The sequence below is a fragment of the Panulirus ornatus genome, chromosome 69 (genome assembly GCF_036320965.1).
Source record: "Panulirus ornatus isolate Po-2019 chromosome 69, ASM3632096v1, whole genome shotgun sequence".
In the NCBI taxonomy this organism is placed as follows: Eukaryota; Metazoa; Arthropoda; class Malacostraca; order Decapoda; family Palinuridae; genus Panulirus; species Panulirus ornatus.
In genome coordinates, this window is record NC_092292.1 from 19,866,343 (window position 1) to 19,887,421 (window position 21,079).

The 21,079-nt window shown below is 42.0% G+C and overlaps 1 protein-coding gene across 1 annotated transcript; it reads right to left on the bottom strand.

The window, feature by feature from the left end:
• Nucleotides 1-280: 280 nt before the first annotated feature.
• LOC139747579 (cuticle protein AM1199-like) lies at nucleotides 281-2,275 on the bottom strand. The gene is made up of 3 exons (XM_071660014.1): nucleotides 2,128-2,275; nucleotides 1,399-1,607; nucleotides 281-741 (listed from the first exon to the last, which is right to left on the bottom strand). Exons 1-3 carry the CDS (start codon nucleotides 2,134-2,136, stop codon nucleotides 534-536), a joined length of 426 nt encoding a protein of 141 aa, XP_071516115.1. The 5' UTR covers nucleotides 2,137-2,275; the 3' UTR covers nucleotides 281-533.
• Between the last annotated feature and the right edge of the window lie 18,804 nt (nucleotides 2,276-21,079).

Genomic DNA, 21,079 nt, shown 5'->3' on the forward strand with positions numbered 1-21,079 from the left:
TTACTTAGCCAAAAAAGGACGGTGAAGTTAGAAGTGCTGTTTGTGTGTAGGTTTGAGGTGAGAAGTGTGTATGATATGGTATGTATGTTTTGCGTGTGGATGACTTTGGAAACATTTACTGTATCAGGTGTTGCAGAGACAAGTGCACAGTGAATAAACTGCACAAATCATAATTTAGCACCAAAACTGAATCACACAGTTTAACTGAACTTGTTTTCAATAGCTAAAATAATTTTTCCTATTTCTGTGAACGGAATTCGTAAAGGAATACAGAGGAATATTATCAGTGTACACCGTTTATTAATATTCTCTTTGTTTATACATTGATAAATTATGGCAGAAATAAATACAGTCAGTAATCACATACAAACCTTCACGTCCAGCGAGCACTGAAAATTAGTCACTGAGGAGCGCTGTGTTCAGTTGCGGTGAACGTAAGGTGTCGTAGTGAAGAAGCTTAATAATGCAGGAATACGTGTGAATAACCAAGGATGCTACGGGATCGTCAAGAGTAGAGATAGAAGGTACGGTTCTTATTTGTCGGGGGCAGAGTAAGACCTGCTCTCACCACGGGCGCGGGCGGCATCCTCCTGAGCGGCGAATTCGATCTGGTCCAGCACGAACTGAGGGATTGGGTGGGGGAACTCGGGAGCCACTGGCAGGAAGGGAGACTCGGGCTGGTAGCCGTTTTCGTTGGCGACGAACTTCACATAAACTTCAGTGCCGTCGGGTGCAGTGTAACTGTAGACGAGGAAACAGAGTTTAGGTAAACGTGGAGTGATACAGGCATTAATCATCCGATAAAGTAAGAACGGAGAAAAGTTGAAGCAAAGTTATTGTTTTAGTCGTCTGAGTTTAATGATAATTTTCTTTACGAACTAACCGCAGCATAGATTAATACTGACACTGATATTACACGATGATAAAATAAATATGCATTGTTTTTGTGTGTGTATGACAGATGACTGAAAGTATCTCAGTTTGTAGAAAATCTTTTACTAAAGAGAGGAACAGCTATTCATAGGATGTTGCTTAGTCTATGTTTAAAGACTGAGAACTGGAAGGCATTCATGCCTAGGGTATATTTAGCAGAAGGACATGGTAACGTTGATGTGCTTGTGTGGCTATGTTTGAAAACAGTCATGGAAGTCTGCGTTAACTGTTAAAGGGGAAATATGAGGGAAGAACGCACCTTAGGTGCAGTGTTTTACGTGGAAAATGGGATAGTGCTGAGACCGTGAGGAGAGGTAGGAGAGGTAATTAGTTGACCAAGAAAGAGTTGCCGATTACATAAATGTTGCGCAACTGTTGAGGTCACTCCATTTGTTAAGATGTTTCTTTAGTTTGGTCGTGTGTTGTTTGATCTGTCTGAGAGAGGCGCCCCTCAATCATCCTCACCTGTAGGAGCCCTGCTGGCTGCCATCTTCGTTGCCAGACTCCTGCCTTGCAACGCCGTCCTCGGTCTCTAAATCAAGAGAGTAACGACCGTGTTCATCAGGGTAGACGCGATCGTCTTTGATAATTTCGTACTCTGGGCTATCTGGGGCTGCGTAGGTTCTCTCGAACTTCTCCGCCGCGGCCACGGCCAACAAGGCAAACATAATGATCTGAAAATATAGAGACAATAAAAATAGATATTTCATTGAATTCCAATGAATTAACTTTTTGCCTGAACTTTTTTCACCTCTTACCTATACCAAACGTTTAACTGCTATTCTTATGATCTCATAATCTACACTACATCTTGTACATGAGTGTGTGTGTGTGTGTGTGTGTGTGTGTGTGTGTGTGTGTGTGTGTGTGTGTGTGTGTGACTGTGTGTGTTCACGATTATCTAAGGTATATCCGCTCTTCCCAAGTGGCGTCAGGGTTGGATATCTTCGTGTGCAGATACCGTTTTTACTGCAGCAGGCGCCCAAGTCACCAGGAATGTGACAAGACAGTGATAATATATCACGTGGAAGACTTGGAACATCTTCAGGCAAGACGCTAGCTGATCTTGACTCTGAGGATTTGCAAATAATTCTGAATCAGTGTAGACTGATAAGTGTAGCATGTTTGATCTTACATGCAATAATCCTAAAGTATGGTCTCTATAAGCAAGGATCCGGTAGTGCTGGGACTTACAGCCTTCATGTTGCAGGTGTGGACCAGTGTGTGTGTGTGTGGAGCAAGAGAAGTTTGTAGAATGATGCTGGTGACTCGCTGGACGCCACTTATATAGTGCTCGTCCGAGTTCTGGTCCTGCAGGTCGTCGCTGCCACTTTTGCCATTATCGATATTCAGAAGATTTTCGCGTAACTGCCATACTTTGTTACGATCTTTCTATGTTTAGGGTGAAAGTAGATTCATTAATGTAAAGTGTTTTCTTGTATTATAAAAGGTTACTGATGATAATCGAGCACACTCTTCGATGAACTGTTTCCATGGTGCAGTTGCTTTTGAATTAGCAGACGAGTTCAAGGTGCACTAGACCTCCAGCTACCATTAAGGTACAGTATGACTGCGCTTGCCTTATAAGGTAGATGAAGCTCATCGCTAGTGTACTGCTTAGGTAGCTCTGAACTAACTGCTAGTAATTCAAATTCATGACTTTTAACTATATTCATGAGTATATTCTCACTGCTGATCTTCCTTGTTGAGATAGGAGAACACTTGTAATGCCCAGGAAAAATATTTCACGATCGATATAGATGTGAAACTTTCGAATAGAGTTTATGGATGATGGACAAAAAATTAGTGTCGCTTGCCTTACGACGGCCCTAGCCCGCAAACTTCTTCCTTCTACTATGGGATCCCAGTAGCGCTAAGGAAGCTGGTCGGGTCCATTGGGCGAGACAGCAGGTCATAAAGCGTAGTAATACTGTGTGCATATATATGCGTTGCGAGACCTAGGCAAATCAGAAGTAAGTGTTCTGTGACACTATCATTGTGGTGACTTTGAGAGCATGGAGGGTCTTGAGATATGATTAATCGGTGTTCGTAGTGATGTGAAGATGGGTGATGTCCAAAAGGTAGACGAGAAAGTATCGCCTGCACTTGTGTGGGATGTGTGGTTTCAAATGGATAATTGGTTGGCTAGGTGGTATTCAAGAACGAGCTGGGAGAGCAGCTGTTTAGTACTTACCGGGCCATATCTGTGTATGTATGTAGCGTCAATGTTATGCTGAAATGTGAAATATGAGTAAGCTTTTATATTCTACTTGGGGATTGGTGGTTACTCATGGGGTGCTGTTGCAAAGAGGCCTTTACCAAACATATTGAGGTAGCACTGTTTTGAATTTCTTTTGCTTGATTTTGTAGGTGTTGAGTGTTTATGGTAGTTAGGCAGCCAGTGACTGTCCCGAGTGCTCTGTTTACTGTGATTTGCAGCTCTCTCAAGTTTACTTTTGATAGGGCTGATGAGGGAACAGCGTTAAGAGCTTCTTTGCCCTGTCCAAGCTTGGTATCAGCTGATGTTCTAACGTCACTTAGATTGTCTGTTGTTTTTATGTTTGTGTTTGTGGTGCTGGAAGTGAACATGTGTGTATTATGTGATACCCATGATTATAGGTGCTTTGTTCAATCGGTATGACTTAAGCTATGTAAGGGGTTATAAGGTGCGGGTTGAGTTCATATCTGTCTGGGGTCAAAATTGTGACTGAAGACTTGTGTGGATTGCAGATATAATGTTTTGGGTGTTACTGCTCCAAATGTGTAAATTATTGTCGCGTATTTGACGTTTCTACTGTGGTGTTAGGGGTGTTGTGATGTGACTGTAAGGTCGTCTACATTAGAGAGGTCCTTCATACTTTGATCTGCAGGAGACAGTGGGAGGTCATCTGGGAAGAGACTGAAGATGGTTGGAGAAAGGTCTGCTCCTCAGGGAACACCATTTAGAACCTGAAGGTTTTAGAGGTGAAGCCTTTATGAATAACTGTGGCTTGGCGGCCAACTATGGAATTGGCCAACCACCTTCTTGTCAATTGTGGAAGGTGATTCGAGCATCTTCTATGTAAGGATATGTCGGAGAATAGCGTCAAAAGCTTTGCTGATGTCTATTGCAACTAATACTTTGCGGGAGAGAGGCTTTGGTTGGCTGAAGCCATCTAAGATATGTTGTGTGAGGTCTGTATGCAATGTAGTAGTGGAGTGATTAGGTCTAAAGGCGTGTAACGTGGGTGAAAGTGGGATACTTTGCTTGTTTCTGGTATGGATAAATTTTTCAGTTGTGTGGATAGTAATGACAGAAACGATTTAGGAAAAAAGCAGGAATTGGTGGTTTAGAGGGTTTTAAAATTACTATATTGGCAAGCTGCCATTTGTCGCGGATTTGGTTGTGTAGCTAGAGGTGGTTAAAGATATCTGTAAGTGTTTGGACTACAACTAGTTCAAAGTCTTTATGTGGAGGTTTGTTATATGTCAGTGCATGGTACAGAGGAGCTCTTCAAGGCTTTGAATGCACTGAATGAGTCTGTTGGAGTTAAGGGGAGGGTGAGGTAGTTCTCTCTAGGTGGATTTTGTGTAGGTTTTTCATGATATTTCTATTTTGTACTGTGGGTGGTTTGTGGCTTATTACTGAGAAGTATGCCATGAATATGTGTATGTGTTATTTGGGAGATGCATTTCAAGTGTGGGTTCAGGACTGGTGCGCCAGAGTTGGTTGCTATAGGTTTTCTGGGTCATTATCTTCATGAAGAAGGGTTTGTAGTCTGACTCTCAGTTATTAGGTTAGTGATGGTGTTGCTTATGTTTTGAGCTAGTTTCCTGTTAGCTGAGATGGCGCGGACAACAGAATGCCTTAATCAAGGCATTTTCGTTAACACAATATATATATTGTAAATGTCAGTAGAAAAGATACTGACAATAAACATATTATAAAACGCAAGAATCTTTAGAACCAACAAATTAGATTTCGCAAACTGAAAAAAAATCAATTTCTTCCATAAGAAACCTCAAACTTTGTACCCAAGGTCTAATTTCAGGACACTCCGCATGGATACTATCAAATGCATTGCGAAAGAACCTATGAACTTTTGCATTGCAAGGTGAGGCACAATGTCATGACGACGGGTCATTCTAAACCCGGTAAGCAATAGGTTAAATGGGCAGGCTGGACAAACATGTTCACTTTCCTTTCATTTTCTCCGAGACCTAGTTAGAAACGTCAGCGACAGGAAGATGATGACATAGATATGAATTATTTATGTTAAGTAGGACACTTACATGGCTCACTTGTTAACAAACAAATACACAATACACAGTAAACAATGTTGTGTAATAGATATAAAAAGCTCCCGAACGATATATATTCATATATATATATATATATATATATATATATATATATATATATATATATATATATATATATATATATATATATATATATATATATGAAATTTGTAGTCGCAAATTACATTGAAACAGTTTGTCTGGAAGGCTGTATTCTTTAACTGACGTCCATCATTTGGAAAGCTTTACTGGAGGAAAGGCATATTGAAATAGCTTATTTCTTGCCTTTATCTGGAGCTCCAGCGATCCAGTTTTCCAAGAAGTTTCAGAGTGGGAGGAGGCATCTCCAACAGAGGTTTGTTTACTGCTTGTAGAATATTGAGTTAATTGTTTCGGCTTTAAGCCTATCAACTACTAAGGTTAATGACCGTCATGATAACAATTATAAACGCCACATGAAAAGTCTTGATAACCTTCTTGAGGTACAAGGATATTCCTGGGGTCATGCATGCTGTCACTGTACGTGGACCTTAGCTAAACGAAGTTGTCTAATTCTACTGACTGGTACTGAGAGGGCGGTTACTCTCCGTGTTGACTACAGAGACTTAGAATGTTGGTCCAGTATCTGAAGGATACGACTGAGTATTTCATCCCGGTACATTTACTGATAGGATATGAATTAAGGTCACTTCTACAATGGCACTCCCCGAAAACCCCACTCATTATTGCACTCGGATTCACTAACGCACTTAATTCATTGGCTCGTCCTTCACAAATGATAGAAACAATCCAGTTTGTACAAGTGACACTGAAGGTCGTCACTGCTGGTGTATCAGAATGTAAATACACCATGCATTAGTTACGAGTGAAAGTTGTCTGAGTGAGATACTGGTAGGTGTAAAGAATGAAATGCTTGAGCGATGTGTTGCTGGCGATACACTGCACGTGTCGAAAAATGTTTTGTTCTATTACCTTGGTGAACTGTACGTCTGCCTTGTGGCACGGAACTAATCCATTGTCTCTCTAGCGAAAGCCATTGCTGACAGATGGGCCTCCACACAGTCACCATGACCCCTTACCTGCATCTACTTAGGGAGCGAGCGCAAGTGACAGTAAGTATGTTGTGATATGTAAACCACTACACCATAATCTACATAATCAAACTCTCTGATATAACTTTCTCTTATATCAGAATATAATGACTGGTTGAGAGAGAGATTTTCATAAAGACCTGCACCAAAGTGTTTCTTCAGACAGCTAATGACCCTATATTTTTTCTATAAACGTGACAAGAACAGAATTACGACTTGTTGATAGGGTTCTCCACATCAAATACCTGTCTCATATCTTCATTCTATACTCGGTTATTTTTCTAATTTAAAGCAATGATACGTCAACCACCCATATTTTCTTATCCTTATCCTTACCTTTGTAGACTAAAGAAAATTAAAGTTTTACTTTCATACGCTGAGGGTGAGACAAGCAATGTGTCATGCAATCCTTTTGCGAACTTACAATTCGATCATATTCCTCCATTAGAATTCTCATTGTACATCCCATTCTTTTCCCTTGCACGACGTTGCTCTCAGCATCAACGATCTTACAGCCCTCCTAATTAATAACACTCGAAAATATCTAAGTCTATTGCCAATTTCTAAAGCATCTTCATTCAGATTGTTATTTTCTATTCCTTTCAGAGCAAAACGCTTGCTGATATCATGTATCTACTCTCAGCCATCGTATCCCACACAAAAACAGCATAGCGATCTACCGATCTACTCAGTCCCTATTCTGATTCAGCTATCATAACAGTATGTCTCGCATACCATAACTATAACAACTTCCATGCTGTCCTACCGTAATTCAGTGATGCACTGCAGTTATTCATCCTTATTCTCGTCACTTGTTGGTAAAAACATTAAATGATCATGATCATATGACACAGGCCTTTCGTACTCCCACATTTACTTCAGGACACTCACACATTCCATCATTTACTCCTCTACAGGTAAAGTTATAATTACGGAAGTTCTGAACAGCATTGAGAGTCTTTCAAGCATTGTACACCATATAGAGGAAGAACGTCGGATCTCTTCCCTACTGACCTTATCATGTGACTTCTCTGGATCATTTGCGCTGCATGATTGCTATTTTCTGGAAGCCTCAGCATCTTTGATTCTAATACTTTCTTCTTCAAGAAATGTTCCAACTCAGTGATGAACGTGGTCACTGAAGGAGTGTTTGTGCAACGTCTGTCCGGAGACTGACTATCAGGGTTGTGTTTCAGCGGTCTGAAGACATTGCAGCCCTAAGGGATCCGTCTTCGTCTGCTTCAGAGACTGAACGGTCTTATCAGGGAACAAGATATGTGAGGGAGCCCCAGACAGATACTGCTGATCCTCACAACTTGAATAAGATTTATTAGGATGAAAATACAAAATCTAATAAACGAAGAAATTTCCTTTTGCTTATTGTATGAAAAAGAATCATATTGCTATGTGTATCGTCCATAAGACCAAGAGGAAGGGATATTTGAGTAGCATTTTACGTGAAATCCTGACAAAAACAGAGTCCAAGATGTGACAATGTAAGTTTCATCATGGTGGCACCTTCTTATCTGTCTTATCAGTTAAGTCTTACTTTAATCATGATTTTCATCAATAACACACTATCCAATCTCTTTAGTTCACTCCTCTAATCAGGTTTAATGAAGGGTCTTTCATTGTCTGTTAGTAGCAGTCACCCCTTTGAGCAGAACCTTTTCTATGATCAATATAAGGTTGACCACTAAGGATAAACTCAGTTAAGTAATACAGTGGTACAGAAATACAATTTATTTTTCAAACTTGACAAGGTAATTAGTGCATTTCAATGCTTATATATGAAACACAAAAGTAGTATCTATAGAACGAGTGGATTTTGAATTATCTGATGATTCAGTGTATTTCATGATGCACAACGTTAGGTGAATCTAAATCTTTTAAGATCTGGTCCATTATGGCTGGCCAAGATCTAGTATTATAATCATTATATTTCCTTAGCGTAATGAAGGTGCCTCACTATTTCACATAAGCCCTTCTTTCTTTATTGAGTGATATACATATAAAGCGTGTCCACAAACACGTTCACTGACCCAGTGACATACACAGCGCCCTCTCTGTGGAAGCTCCATCTATTGGCTGTGATCCGTATACTGCTGACATACATGAAAACAGCCCTAGGTGGTAATGTATATAGATGTATATAGAATAAGGAATTATGGTTTACTTCAACAGTTCTGCAAAACTTTGTGAATTAATGATAAACTATGAAAGCTACTTTTTGTGTTTCAATTTAGTGGTAATACATTTAAAGATGAAAACGAACCTTGCCGAAATACATTAATGCTTAGTATATGTTAGCTCACGTCTTGGGGGACAGTGTTAAAGATCTGTAGATCTAATGTGATATATGAAAATAAAGAAAGATATTGTTACAGAAGATCCTAGGATTATGCTCATTGTCTGTATAAGAAAAGAGAAACCATTGTAAAGTCAGATTTACGGAAATTCCATGAAAGCACCTATCATCAACAAATCATTCCAGTGCCACTCGTAAGCTTTTCAAAAGTTGCGAAATTTTACTGAAACTCCCTGAGAATGAAAGAAGACCAAGAGTGAAAGAGATCTGTCATACATCTATCGTTACTCTGTTCTCTTTTCCATGGTTTGGATCAAGTAAATGCAGCCACCCACCTTTTGTGGGGATCGATATTGCAGGACTTAGGTCCTGAACCCCAACCTCAATGTCTGGCAAATACCATGGACGCCCAGGTCATTAAGGAAGAGCTGCTACCCTCCAGAGATTAGGGGATAATAACACTAATAGATGTGCCATAATGCTACTGTGGTAGACTAATGTAATAGTGCGTAGTTTAATGTCTGCTTAGGTGAGGGATTTTTGTTATAGCTGATATACTAATCTATATGATGTTGAATTTGATGGATATTTCTCAACATTATGATTCCAGTTTCTTTGCAGCGCCAACAACGCAAGAAAATGTTAACTCATCGACGGGCAACAGACATTAGTCCTGACCAAGAAGTAACCAATTTTGACCTGGAACTCTAATGCCAGAACGTCAGAAACATTTTGTTACATTTAACTGCAAATTTATAAAAACGTCTTCCTTTCTTGAATAAAGATCTTGTATTAGTAGACCTTGCTAGTTCTTTCGGTGATTGCAGATGTAGTTTATTGATACAGTCTATAGTTCTTACAACTTTTGGATATGCCAGTCAATCACGCTTTACCATCTCTAACTGATACTGCCTTTTAGTGTTCCTAAATTCTGTTTACGGCAATTAATTCATTTTTGAGCATAAATATTCTATTTTTGTTTTTTAGTTTTTCAGTAGTCAGAGAGGTCTGTTATAAAACTTTGATAAACAGGAAGGAGGAAGTGCCTTAACGTGGGGTATTGCGCGAGTGGGAGACGAGTGCGAGTGCATACGTGACTTCGAGTGCATTTCTTTTTCTTGAGCCAGTACAACATTCTCTTTGCCGAACGATCAGGTGTTTGCTCATCCTTGCACTTTTTACCTTCGAACATGACTCACAGTGATCGCTCATGAGGGTATCACTCGCTAAGTATTATCTTCTTAACTCATATTAGTTACTAATTCTCTGAATGATTCAGAACCTAGCTATAGATTTAATGTTCAAGGTAAACAACACGAACACCTAAAGAAAGAAATTGAGAATAATGACTGGTGTGTCTGGTCGTGATTTTGTTAGCTGTGCTGAGGAGTGTCGTGGTTCGTGATTGCTCTTCTTCGTTGCAACATGATAGGACTTAACTTTTGTAATGTCATGATAACTCATTACCCTGCCAATGCATTGTTCGAGATAGATAGATAGATTAGATAGATAGAGAGATAGAGAGATAGAGAGAGAGAGAGAGAGAGAGAGAGAGAGAGAGAGAGAGAGAGAGAGAGAGAGAGAGAGAGAGAGAGAGAGAGAGAGAGAGAGAGAGAGAGAGAGAGAGAGAGAGAGAGAGAGAGAGAGAGAGAGAGAGAGAGAGAGAGAGAGAGAGAGAGAGAGAGAGAGAGAGAGAGAGAGAGAGAGAGAGAGAGAGAGAGAGAGAGAGAGAGAGAGAGAGAGAGAGAGAGAGAGAGAGAGAGAGAGAGAGAGAGAGAGAGAGAGAGAGAGAGAGAGAGAGAGAGAGAGAGAGAGAGAGAGAGAGAGAGATTCTTGTTTCAGTTTTGGAAGCAAGGTAAACGTGTAAATCATCAATACATCTTCAGCCTTACACAGTAGGTCGTGGTGATGCCTGTATCTGGAGGTTTGATTCAATACGGTGCCTCGGAGACCATCGGCTTTTCCGCATGAGGCGTGGACGACTAACGAATCACATACCTCATAAGGTCTGACTTCAGCCTGCTCAAATAGCAGGCACACAATTAAGTGTGTGTCTCTGGAACACTGAGGAACACAGCTTCAATCAAGCTATTGTCCCAGCTGAAGTCATTTTCAACAGCGGGACTATGTATTACAATAACAGCATAGCTTTAACTAAAAGTCATCTACAAGCTCAAGCTCAAAAAATGTAGGTAGGAGATTCAACTAAAGTGTAGCTGGTAACTTTAGCCAGTCTCTGTACATAGTGACGCTACAGTCCGTCATACCTTGGTCTCTTGGTAAAGACAGGAACCTCAGAAGTCCCAATGAGGCTTCGAGGGCTGCGCCCAGCTCAGAGCACAGGTTCATCAAGTGAGAACTATTGCCTGCACTCTGTCCATCTGGCCTTCATCGTTAGCACAGTGTACCACCAACAGTGAGCTTAATGAAGCTGTGCCTTTAAGCAGTCTTACAATAATTGAGACCAATTACTGAACCTCATTAACACTTTTAAGATGCAGATCTTTAAAAGTATAAGCGGCCACTTCATTATATTTAACAATCTACTGTATCAGAACAGTTGGGTTAGGTCAGGGATGATAACTTCACAAATTAGTGTTTTAGATAATGAAGTTTTTAGATTTTCTCTTCTGTTTGTAGCCGGTTCGCTTCAGGATACACACTGCCGAGCAATGGTTTGACCTAATGGTGGTTCACACCCGCCTCCAGCCCATTATGGAATGCCAACAGAACCAGACCACAAGCAAAGCAACTCACACGGACAGACAGACATGCCATCTGTACGATTCGTGATTTTGATATCTTTTTTTTCTTTTTAGATGTTGCGTCAAGGATTGACACACATATTTATGGATTTCGACAACTGTTCTTTTTTTCCTCCTCCAGTCAGCTAGAAAGTCCCACGCGGACCGGTGATAAACAAGGACCTTTGACCCTTCAGTCAGATCCACCCAGGTTCCAGTGAATCTATCACGTCTCAGACACTGTGAATAAAACATTTGCCACCTGAACAAAGCATGTGTTGTTCCCCATCATTCATCAACTTGGCCTTTGTTTCACTGTAAAGTAATTATCAAACTTTTCATCATATTCCAAGAAACCAAGATAAAAAAAAAAAACAAACTGCTGAACGTTTCTTGCGAATATCATTAAGAAAGACACTATTTTCGACGTACGATAATTCTTTTTATTCGAGGAACACGAAGATGTTGGCTTAGGGTGCCCAAGTACATATCTGCTGAATTTTTCCTCACGCCTGCCGCCGCCGCTACTCGCCTCTATCCTGGTGTCTCTTTCTGTTTTCGAAATGCCCGCTACTCTAAAATATAGGGAAATCCTTACTGTAAAAGTTAGCTCCGGTGAACTCTATGTCCTCTTCTGTGCCCTCGTCCCCCAGGATGAGTATGAATGCACCAGAAACTTGTCGCTCTCTGTAGCAAAAACTTTCAAGCAGAGCCCCAGGGGTAAAGTAAGTAGCACTTAAGGAACAAGTTCCTATAATATCCGAAGTAGCATTAACCTTAGATGAAGCACTTTCAGCAGTGGGCGTAGGCAGGTGGCTATCCTCCGGGAGGTGGCCTTGGCCGCCGTCAGGTTGGGGCCGCGTGTGTACTGGTTCCCCCAAATGTCAACAGTGTGGTGGGTCATGTTCCGCCCCTGCCCCGGGTGATGCAACACACACACACACACACACACACACACACACACACACACACACACACACACACACACACACACACACACATACATACAAACACACACACACACACACACACACATACACACACACACACACACACACTCACACACACACACACACACACACACACACACAGAGGCTCTTTGTAAACCGCCCGGTACATATCTGTGTGTTTGCTAGCGGCCAGGAGGCTGTGTTCCCCTACCACACTTCGTGCCCAGAGGTTCAGCCACCTACATACCCGCCGTCTCCCGGCCAGTCCCTCTTGCTCCTGGCCAAGCTGCCGTGCTTCTCCTACCCCCGTACTCACCACCTCCCCGGTGGCTGATCCCTGCTTTGGTTTACTCACTCATTGACTCGTTTGACTGACATATCGATGTTTAGCACTTCTCTTTCTCAGGCAGTATCGGTCTTTACATAAATGTGCCTCGGTTGATTTCTCGTTATTCTACTGTGAGGAGAGCCGCTGACTTTCAGGTTTTCACCTCTTGTCCTTCGCCTCAGAGAAGACAGCCATGACCGAACTACAAAGGTCTGGCTCAGCCAGTGTTTCACCCCAGAAGTTGGTTAGGTCAAAGAAAAGTGATCTTTCCTCAGTTACCTTTACCATAAAGTACCATATAATGAAGTAGCTTCATTTTTATTATTTACGATACATGGATCAGCAGTTTTTCCATGAGATGATTAAAGCAAGATTGATAAGAATTAGTTTACAAAATTTATATTAATCGTCGTCGTGTCATGCACGCATGAAAAAAAGGAACCATGAATAATAGATTCAACGAATATTTTCTTTTGTTATTTTTGGTTAAACACCTGAAGACATGTTATAGATTCACCTGTAGGAATTCACATCAGAACACAGTGTTCAGCCAAGCGTTGTAATGCCAGTATTTGTGGAAATAACATGGTTGAGTGTTGTATTGGCATCCATCAGTGCAGTAATAAATGTTGGCGTGACGTTCGTGGTAGTATTACATTACATCATACCTCCATTTACTAAATATCAGGTCCACTGCACCGTCAGATATGTTGTCCCTCGACACTTGCCCCGGTCTCTTGGTCATCCGGTGAAAGTGCTTGTGGCTGATCTCATCACTCTCTAGTGAGGCATTAGTGATAGTCTTTCTGCTGGTAGATAAAGGCGAAATGTTGAACACTAAGTACATTTGTTAAGCTTATGGAAAGCAGGTGTTGCCCTCTAGGATACAGATGTTGCCTTTGCTAGGCAAAGCAAGTGACATTTTGTGACATTCTATGACATTTTGACAAGTGATGTATGACAGGTCTCTTGTATTGGATGATCAAATCTTACTTACAGAGCAGAACAATTATATCATTTGGTAATCTAATTGATTTGTAATGCCATTATCATTATCATAATCATTATAATAATCACAGTACCTGTGGATAGTGAAGAGAATATATTGCCGGCGTATCTTCGTATTGTAGTAGGCGACTAAGAGTAAACGGAGCAGGGAGGCTAGAGAGGTGTGAGAGTAAGAAATCTTCCCCTCCTGTATCATCATCATCATCTTTATTTCTTAATCAATTAGTAGGAGAGAATGAGCGAAGATGACTGATGAAGAGGATCTACATTCAAAAGTGGAAGGATCAAGGAGTAGGAGACTTGAACATTCAGAAGGGTGAGAGGTGTGCATGGAGCGAAGTGGGACACAGAGGGTGACGTGACCAGAGCATCTAGATATGTCAGGGCAAACCTCGAAATGGTCTGTAGGGCTTGGCTATGGTTCATTGGCTTTGGTTCCGGCGTTTTATACTTGACAACTAGAGAGAGTGGATGCAAGCAAATGATGCTGTTGGTGTCTGTTTTCGGCAGTACCTTAATCAGAGAGGGAAACGGCGAACAAGCATTAAGTTGCTATTATCATTATTATTATTATTATTATTATCATTATTATCATTATCATTATTATTATTATTATAATCATTATCATTATTATTACTATTATCATTATTATTATTATTATCATTATATCATTATTATTATTATTATTATTATTATTATATCATTATTATTATTGTCATTATTACTATCATTATTATTATCATTATGATTATTATTATTACTTTATCATTATTATCATTATCATTTTCATTATCAAAACAGCAATACTGACATTCGGTCGGCCCAAGTAGTTCGACAGTGATCAAAAATCAGTTTCAGTACGTCCTGACCAGTATCTATCTACCACATGAATGTCTTTCGTACTGTTGGGAACTTTAAAGGGGATTTCTCGGAGGGTTTCTCAGTGTGGTGAACAAGAGGAAGGTAGGGTTATGGAAGTAATGTAAATCCAAGTTACCCCATTGTTATTTTCATAAGCCTATACTGTCATACAGCATTGATGTAATGGGAGATGAAGTAACAGTGATCTTGGAAGTATTCAGTGTATTTTTAGCATTTTGATCATCAATGAGATGTTTTGTGATCATCGTCATTTTCATAGATAAGGTTTCAGATGGTTTTACTGTGGCTTATACTCAATGTTATTTACTATATGAAAGTTACTCATAAAAGTCCACTGGAATGTCCGTGAGCATCAAGCAAAAGAAAATGCAAGTCTGTAGAGGACCAACTATTGCAGATATCTTTTCTTAAAGTGGTCCACACTGCAGCAAAATGGGCAGCGGCACGACAAACCTCTGAATATTGCCAATGTCGCCAAAATTAACCAAAATATAGTAAGACAACACAACATGTGCTATCCCCACCCAGATGAGATTGGGATGCGTAAAACCACTACAAGTCTAGTGTGTGTGTGTCTTTTAACCTCTGCGTGGCCGGGGTAGCCAGGCACCCTGCCCAGGGTTCGAAGCCAACCCGTAGTATAGATACATTAGGTCTTTATAGCCGATGCCTTAGCTAAGTTAAAGAAAAATAATAAAGAAATATGCATCCAATAAGTTTCTTATAAACAAGAAGCAAAGTTATATTTCTTACCTTAGATTATTTACATTGAATAGAATAACTTTTTAGCCTTATACCCGGCCAACCAGACGAACCCATAGTAGCTCCGTGTCAACTGGAGCATAACGTCCCCTAGCCACATACCCCGAGCATTGCTCTCGTGTGACCACCGTCGCCGGGCCCGCCCATTCTCCGGCAGCCAAGGGCTTTGGTGTGCCGTAGCGGATCCCTTCCTCTAGTGGTGTGCAGGCCCATCCCCACTGCGTACTTTCTGCTGGGTGTGGCTGCCCCTTGAGAGAGCTACTTGGCAGCAACACAGCATCTCCTTCCCTACATGAGGTTCCTTTTCATTTTTGCTAGCGCCCCTTCCCACCTACGGTACCAGATATTACTTTCTCCCGCCCAACGGTGTGTCTCGGACAACAAAGGGCCGCCTCCTCCCCATCCATCAGTGCAGCCTTCTCAAAGGTCGCACGAAGCCCTCCCCTCCAGGGCGACCCCATCCTGCAGTTCCGGATGACCCTCCCACTCAGGCTAGCAAAAACCACCCAAGAGCTGTGTACACGGTCCTTCAGAGAAGGTCTGGCGTGTTACACATCGTGGCCACGCAAGGCATCCCTTCCGACCGGAAAGGGCCATCCACCCTACTGACGGTGCGGGAACCATCTGGTCGGCAAGCCCAGACAGTGACCGCACAAGGCTCTTCCTGTGGCCTGCAAGATCAATATAGATTCCAACCTTCGTGACTATGAACTGATCTTAGCCATTGAATCAAAACATGTACATACAAGATCATATCTAGACCGTAAGTAAGGCTCACTTCACGTCTGCATGAGTTAAGTCTCCCCAACTGGAAAGACCCACACCGCGGCATTTAGCTCCAGATGCATGGTCCTCTCTCAGGCCACGCTAGACCTTTCTCTGACCTCACTTTGGTTGTACAAGACCCACCTTCTAACCGCAAGAATTCCTGACTCACCACATGATCCCTGTCTTTCGGGCTCCACTGACACTTGCATCACCTGGGGTCTCCTTCCGCCTCTACAGAAATTTCTGACCGCGCTGACCTCATTTTCGACCGTACGGGGTCACATGTGCATTACTACTCCCTCATCTGTCTGACCGGAGTCTCCATCTAGCTGTGCAAGCCTCTCTGCAATGGTCTTTCTTCAGCAACTTTGGTCTTTCTGGCCACTATGGCCACAGATCTCCAACGACGCGAGGACATACTCCGATCACGCGTGGCTCACTATCTGGTTGGGCATTGAGCTCTCTTTCTGTTATACGAGATCTGGCCGCGCGGGACATTTCTCTACAGTTTGTCACTTGTGCTTGTTTTTTAGGTTTAAGAATCTTTCTTCAGCAGCTTTAATCTTCCTTGCCAATATGGCTCAGATCTCCGAATACGCAAGGATATACTCCGATTACGTTTGGATCACTATCTGGTTGCGCATTGAAATCTCTCTCTTTCATACGAGATCTGGCCGCGAGGGACGTCTCTCTACAGTTTGTCACTTTTTTCTTCTTAATATCTGGACAGTCCGACACTTCAGTAGTCCCATAAGTTACATAGATTCGTTATTCATAATCCTCTGAAACCCTTAGCCTCACCATGAAGGTGCGGCTTCTGAAATAGTCTGATATTTCTCTCTCCCTAGAATTCGGAACTCTTACTTCCCTTCTCCCGTATTGTTTCTCTATCCTTACTTGGTTCCCTGACAAAGCAAGTCCTCGGCTCTGCCCATGTATGATATCTTGAGCACATCTAGCCACAATAACCCCATCAGCAGCGCGGGCCCAGATTCACAGGGAAACTGTACTGCCTACCGTATGGGGACCCCATTCAGCCACTGTGGTACCCCAGTCCCTCACCTGTACCACTAATTAATCCCTATACCCAGTCGCCTACACCATACAGGTCCTTCCTATCACCCAATTTAAAGTGATTCATCATTTGCATGTGTTCGTAAGATAGACGAATGTGGAACAAATGTGACCGAGAGGCGTTTATACTAAGGATCACCGAACCTTCAGACAGGTTCCTGGACCTTCTGCCACATGGATGTTTTCCGAGGACGGTAGCCACAGGTGTGGACTCCTCACGCAGGGTTACCAGACCTGTTGCCCCTGCTGCCTAACCCTCACACTGTTGCTAAAGATCAATGAGGGAGGAAAAAAAGTTATAGCGGTTATGGTGGATGAATGATGGGAGAAATCCGCAGGGCGGGACTGGCAGAGGACGGTGCGTGACTGGTAGGTCCGGAACTCTGTGTACCGATGGTGTGGTGAAGGTTGAGGAAATACGTTAAGTGCCCAAGGCACTACACTCACGTTATCTCAGATGGTTTCGGTATATAGCATTTCATCTTTACGCTTATATTTGCGGTTTGTGAGCAGTGTTATTTTCTTATCATCTCTTCATCGTTACACCACGATGCTTCCCTGTATTACCTGGTTTATCAGTATGGAACATCAACCACTAACTGGTGTGATGAGTTTACGTGGTGGGTTTAGATTTACATTATGGGATAAGACTACTGGCTTCACTTTCTATGATCACGTGATTGAGCAATGTGTGTGTGTGTGTGTGTGTGTGTGTGTGTGTGTGTGTGTGTGTGTGTGTGTGTGTGTGTGTGTGTGTGTGTGTGTGTGTGTGAGTGTGTGTGTGATCATTACCTATTTGTACTGTACGAGGAGGGAGTTTTACACACTTGGGGCACTGTGTCATCAACATTCTCTGTCATCACACAATTTTCTAAGTTTGCTACAGAACTCCATCTCCAAATTCATGTTCCAATGGAAATTCTACGACCTTATTTCTTCTTTGAGTCTGGTTTCTCCTCTGATCTTCGTAGTCCCCATGTGCCACATAAATTTCAGGGTTAGGTAATAATTTTTTTTTTCAGTTTGAGTACCATATTTCATATTCTCTATTTTCTTAGTCCTGTGTTTAAAGATAAGATCTAGTAACAACATATCAGGTCCTCTGATTCTTGTGTCTTCAATGACATCATCATATAGGCACTTCAGGTTTGTCTCTTGATGACTGAAATCTCTCATTACTAGAAGTTAATCACATCTAAGGACTGCGTGTTTTCCCGCTTCACGTGCCATCATGATTGTTGGCAAAGAGCTTCAAGTTTACAAGCGAATGGGAGGAAGAGAAAGATGTAAGTAACGTTTTCATGATGTCTGATTGAGAAAATACATTAGAGAATGGGAAGACAGGCACACAGAGAGTGTAGAAGGACACGCAGCTGGTATTTCAGGAGGGTGAAGGGACGTCTTTCTGGGAAACAGTGGAAGAAATGGGCGTAGCCTGCTGGCCGCTGTTTTAGATAGTCTCATTGATTGCTTGTCTGAGTCCTGGATGCTGAAGACTCACTGCTGAATGAACTTTCAGCCCAGGACGTTGGAGACGCTGCTGGACGGCCTTTGGTTCATGGGTCCTGGAGACTAGCTCCTACATGATTTGGGAGCCTTGGATAGGGAGACTCGCTCTGGCTAGCCTCTGAGTCCTGGATGCCAAAGGAGGTCTGATATTAGCCACTAATTTGGCAAATGATTGGTCATCTTTGGGATATTTCTGCAGCTTCTGGACTTATTTTTTGAAGTACGATCGAGAGGATATGGGAAGAGAGAGAGAGAGAGAGAGAGAGAGAGAGAGAGAGAGAGAGAGAGAGAGAGAGAGAGAGAGAGAGAGAGAGAGAGAGAGAGAGAGAGAGAGAGAGAGAGAGAGAGAGAGAGAGAGAGAGAGAGAGAGAGAGAGAGAGAGAGAGAGAGAGAGAGAGAGAGAGAGAGAGATCCAACCCAATTTAGGAAAACCTAAGAGACGTCCTCAGTCAACGAAACAGATGGAACGCCTCTGATCTTCTCAAGGACAAGAAGAGTGAAAGTGCTTCCTTCGGCCAGTGGACCTCCTCACCGCACAGTTGCCCGCCGCCACCACCACCGCCACCCTCCCCCAACACTCCATAAAAACCAGCCGCCAGGACCAACTACACTAGTTTTTGTCCCTCTCCGGCTGATTCCACTCTGGTCGCCTTGCTTCGTCATTCACTTTTTCCAAGACAAACTCCTGCCATTATCATTTACATCGTAGAATTTTTAAAACTCTTAAATGTTCCGTCCCCGATGTTGAACATTGATGGAAAGTTCCAATAATTTTTTCTGAAGCCGAGCTTCACTTTTTTTCATGTTGCCCCTAGTTCATATCTGTGACGTTGAGAATAATAAAGATCCATCTATTTTTGCTTTATTGACGATAAAAGCTTAAGGATTCTGCTGAACATCTCTGAGGGTAATTATTCATACCCCGGAACCAAGCCTTAGATGTTTCAAGAGAATATCATTTTGCTTCGTTACGATGGTCTCTGTTGAAATGTTCCAGTATTTTCCAAGACGAGTCCTGACAATTGCTGAAGAAGAGGCTAGTTATGTTATAAGACATTCAGAGTAATTTGTAAATACTTTATCAGTAATAAATCCCTGAACATTTTTCTCCTAGAATTTTTTTTATTTTGCTTTAGAAAAAGTACTTTCAGGCATGTTGTTCAAAGGTTTTATATTTCATTTTGTCTGAAAATGTTAACGACTATCTTAACAGTGTCTGTAGTAATGTAACGAAAGTAATAGCAGGAGTAGATTAAAACTACCAGCAGTAGAAGGAGCACCAACGAGAGAATAGTAGTAGCTGTTGATAGAGATTAGAAGGCTGTAATGATACTCATTTACATCAAGATTATTGTGGGGTCAGATTAGTCTATTGAGTGAGGGAGTAATTGGTGGAGTCTGATGGTATCGCGAGGCCAGTAATTAGTGATTGTCACAATCTTTGTCGACAACATCTCTCTTGGGGTCTAGGCTAGAGGGTCGTGTAGACCTGGATTTCCTTCCCATTGATACACTGACGGCACGAAGGGATGGAGGTAGACGGGTAAAGAGAGAGAGAGAGAGAGAGAGAGAGAGAGAGAGAGAGAGAGAGAGAGAGAGAGAGAGAGAGAGAGAGAGAGAGAGAGAGAGAGAGAGAGAGAGAGAGAGAGAGAGAGAGAGAGAGAGAGAGAGAGAGAGAGAGAGAGAGAGAAATTTACCCTGGCACCAGACGACGTAACTGGGTAATTTTTTTGCACAAAGTTGTCACTGTCATTATGTCATCCGGAGAGACGGAGTCGTTCTTAGGTCTCGCGCTTATCTTACATTATGGCACAGAGAACCTACGGTAATACCTGTGAAATGCTCGGGGCTGCCCTGGGGAGGCGGTTATTGCACAATTATAATATTTGACTCGAGAGTGTCCTGACGAGGGAATGAGGCAAACAGAAGTTTTTCTGGTACACGGATCAGGTCTGCCTTGCACTACATCAACCGTGCCTCTGAATTGTATAAATTTTAATGAGAGAATGTCCTGACGGACAGCAACCTCAATCCGTCTACGGGGAACTTCGTGAACATTGTCTCAGTTTTCGTAAAGGCTATTTAGGCTACTTATATGGGTGGAGCTCTTGTGTGTGTGTGTGTGTGTGTGTGTGTGTGTGTGTGTGTGTGTGTGTGTGTGTGTGTGTGTATGTGTTGGTTTGTATGTGCCTATTTGTGATTACCTATCTGATCTGTGAGAGGAAGGAGTTTCACGCTCGTGGAACCCCACCTTCTTAAACTTTTAAAAGATTGAGGCTAGACCTACGCCAACTTCACAAACATATAGATAAGAAAAATCACATCAATTATCACTTATAATTACAAAACTACAATGAAATATAACGTTAATCTAAATCTCAGTCCGGGAGAATTTCGTATCAGCGACTCATTGATTACTAAGTGAGTATGAGACAGGGCTT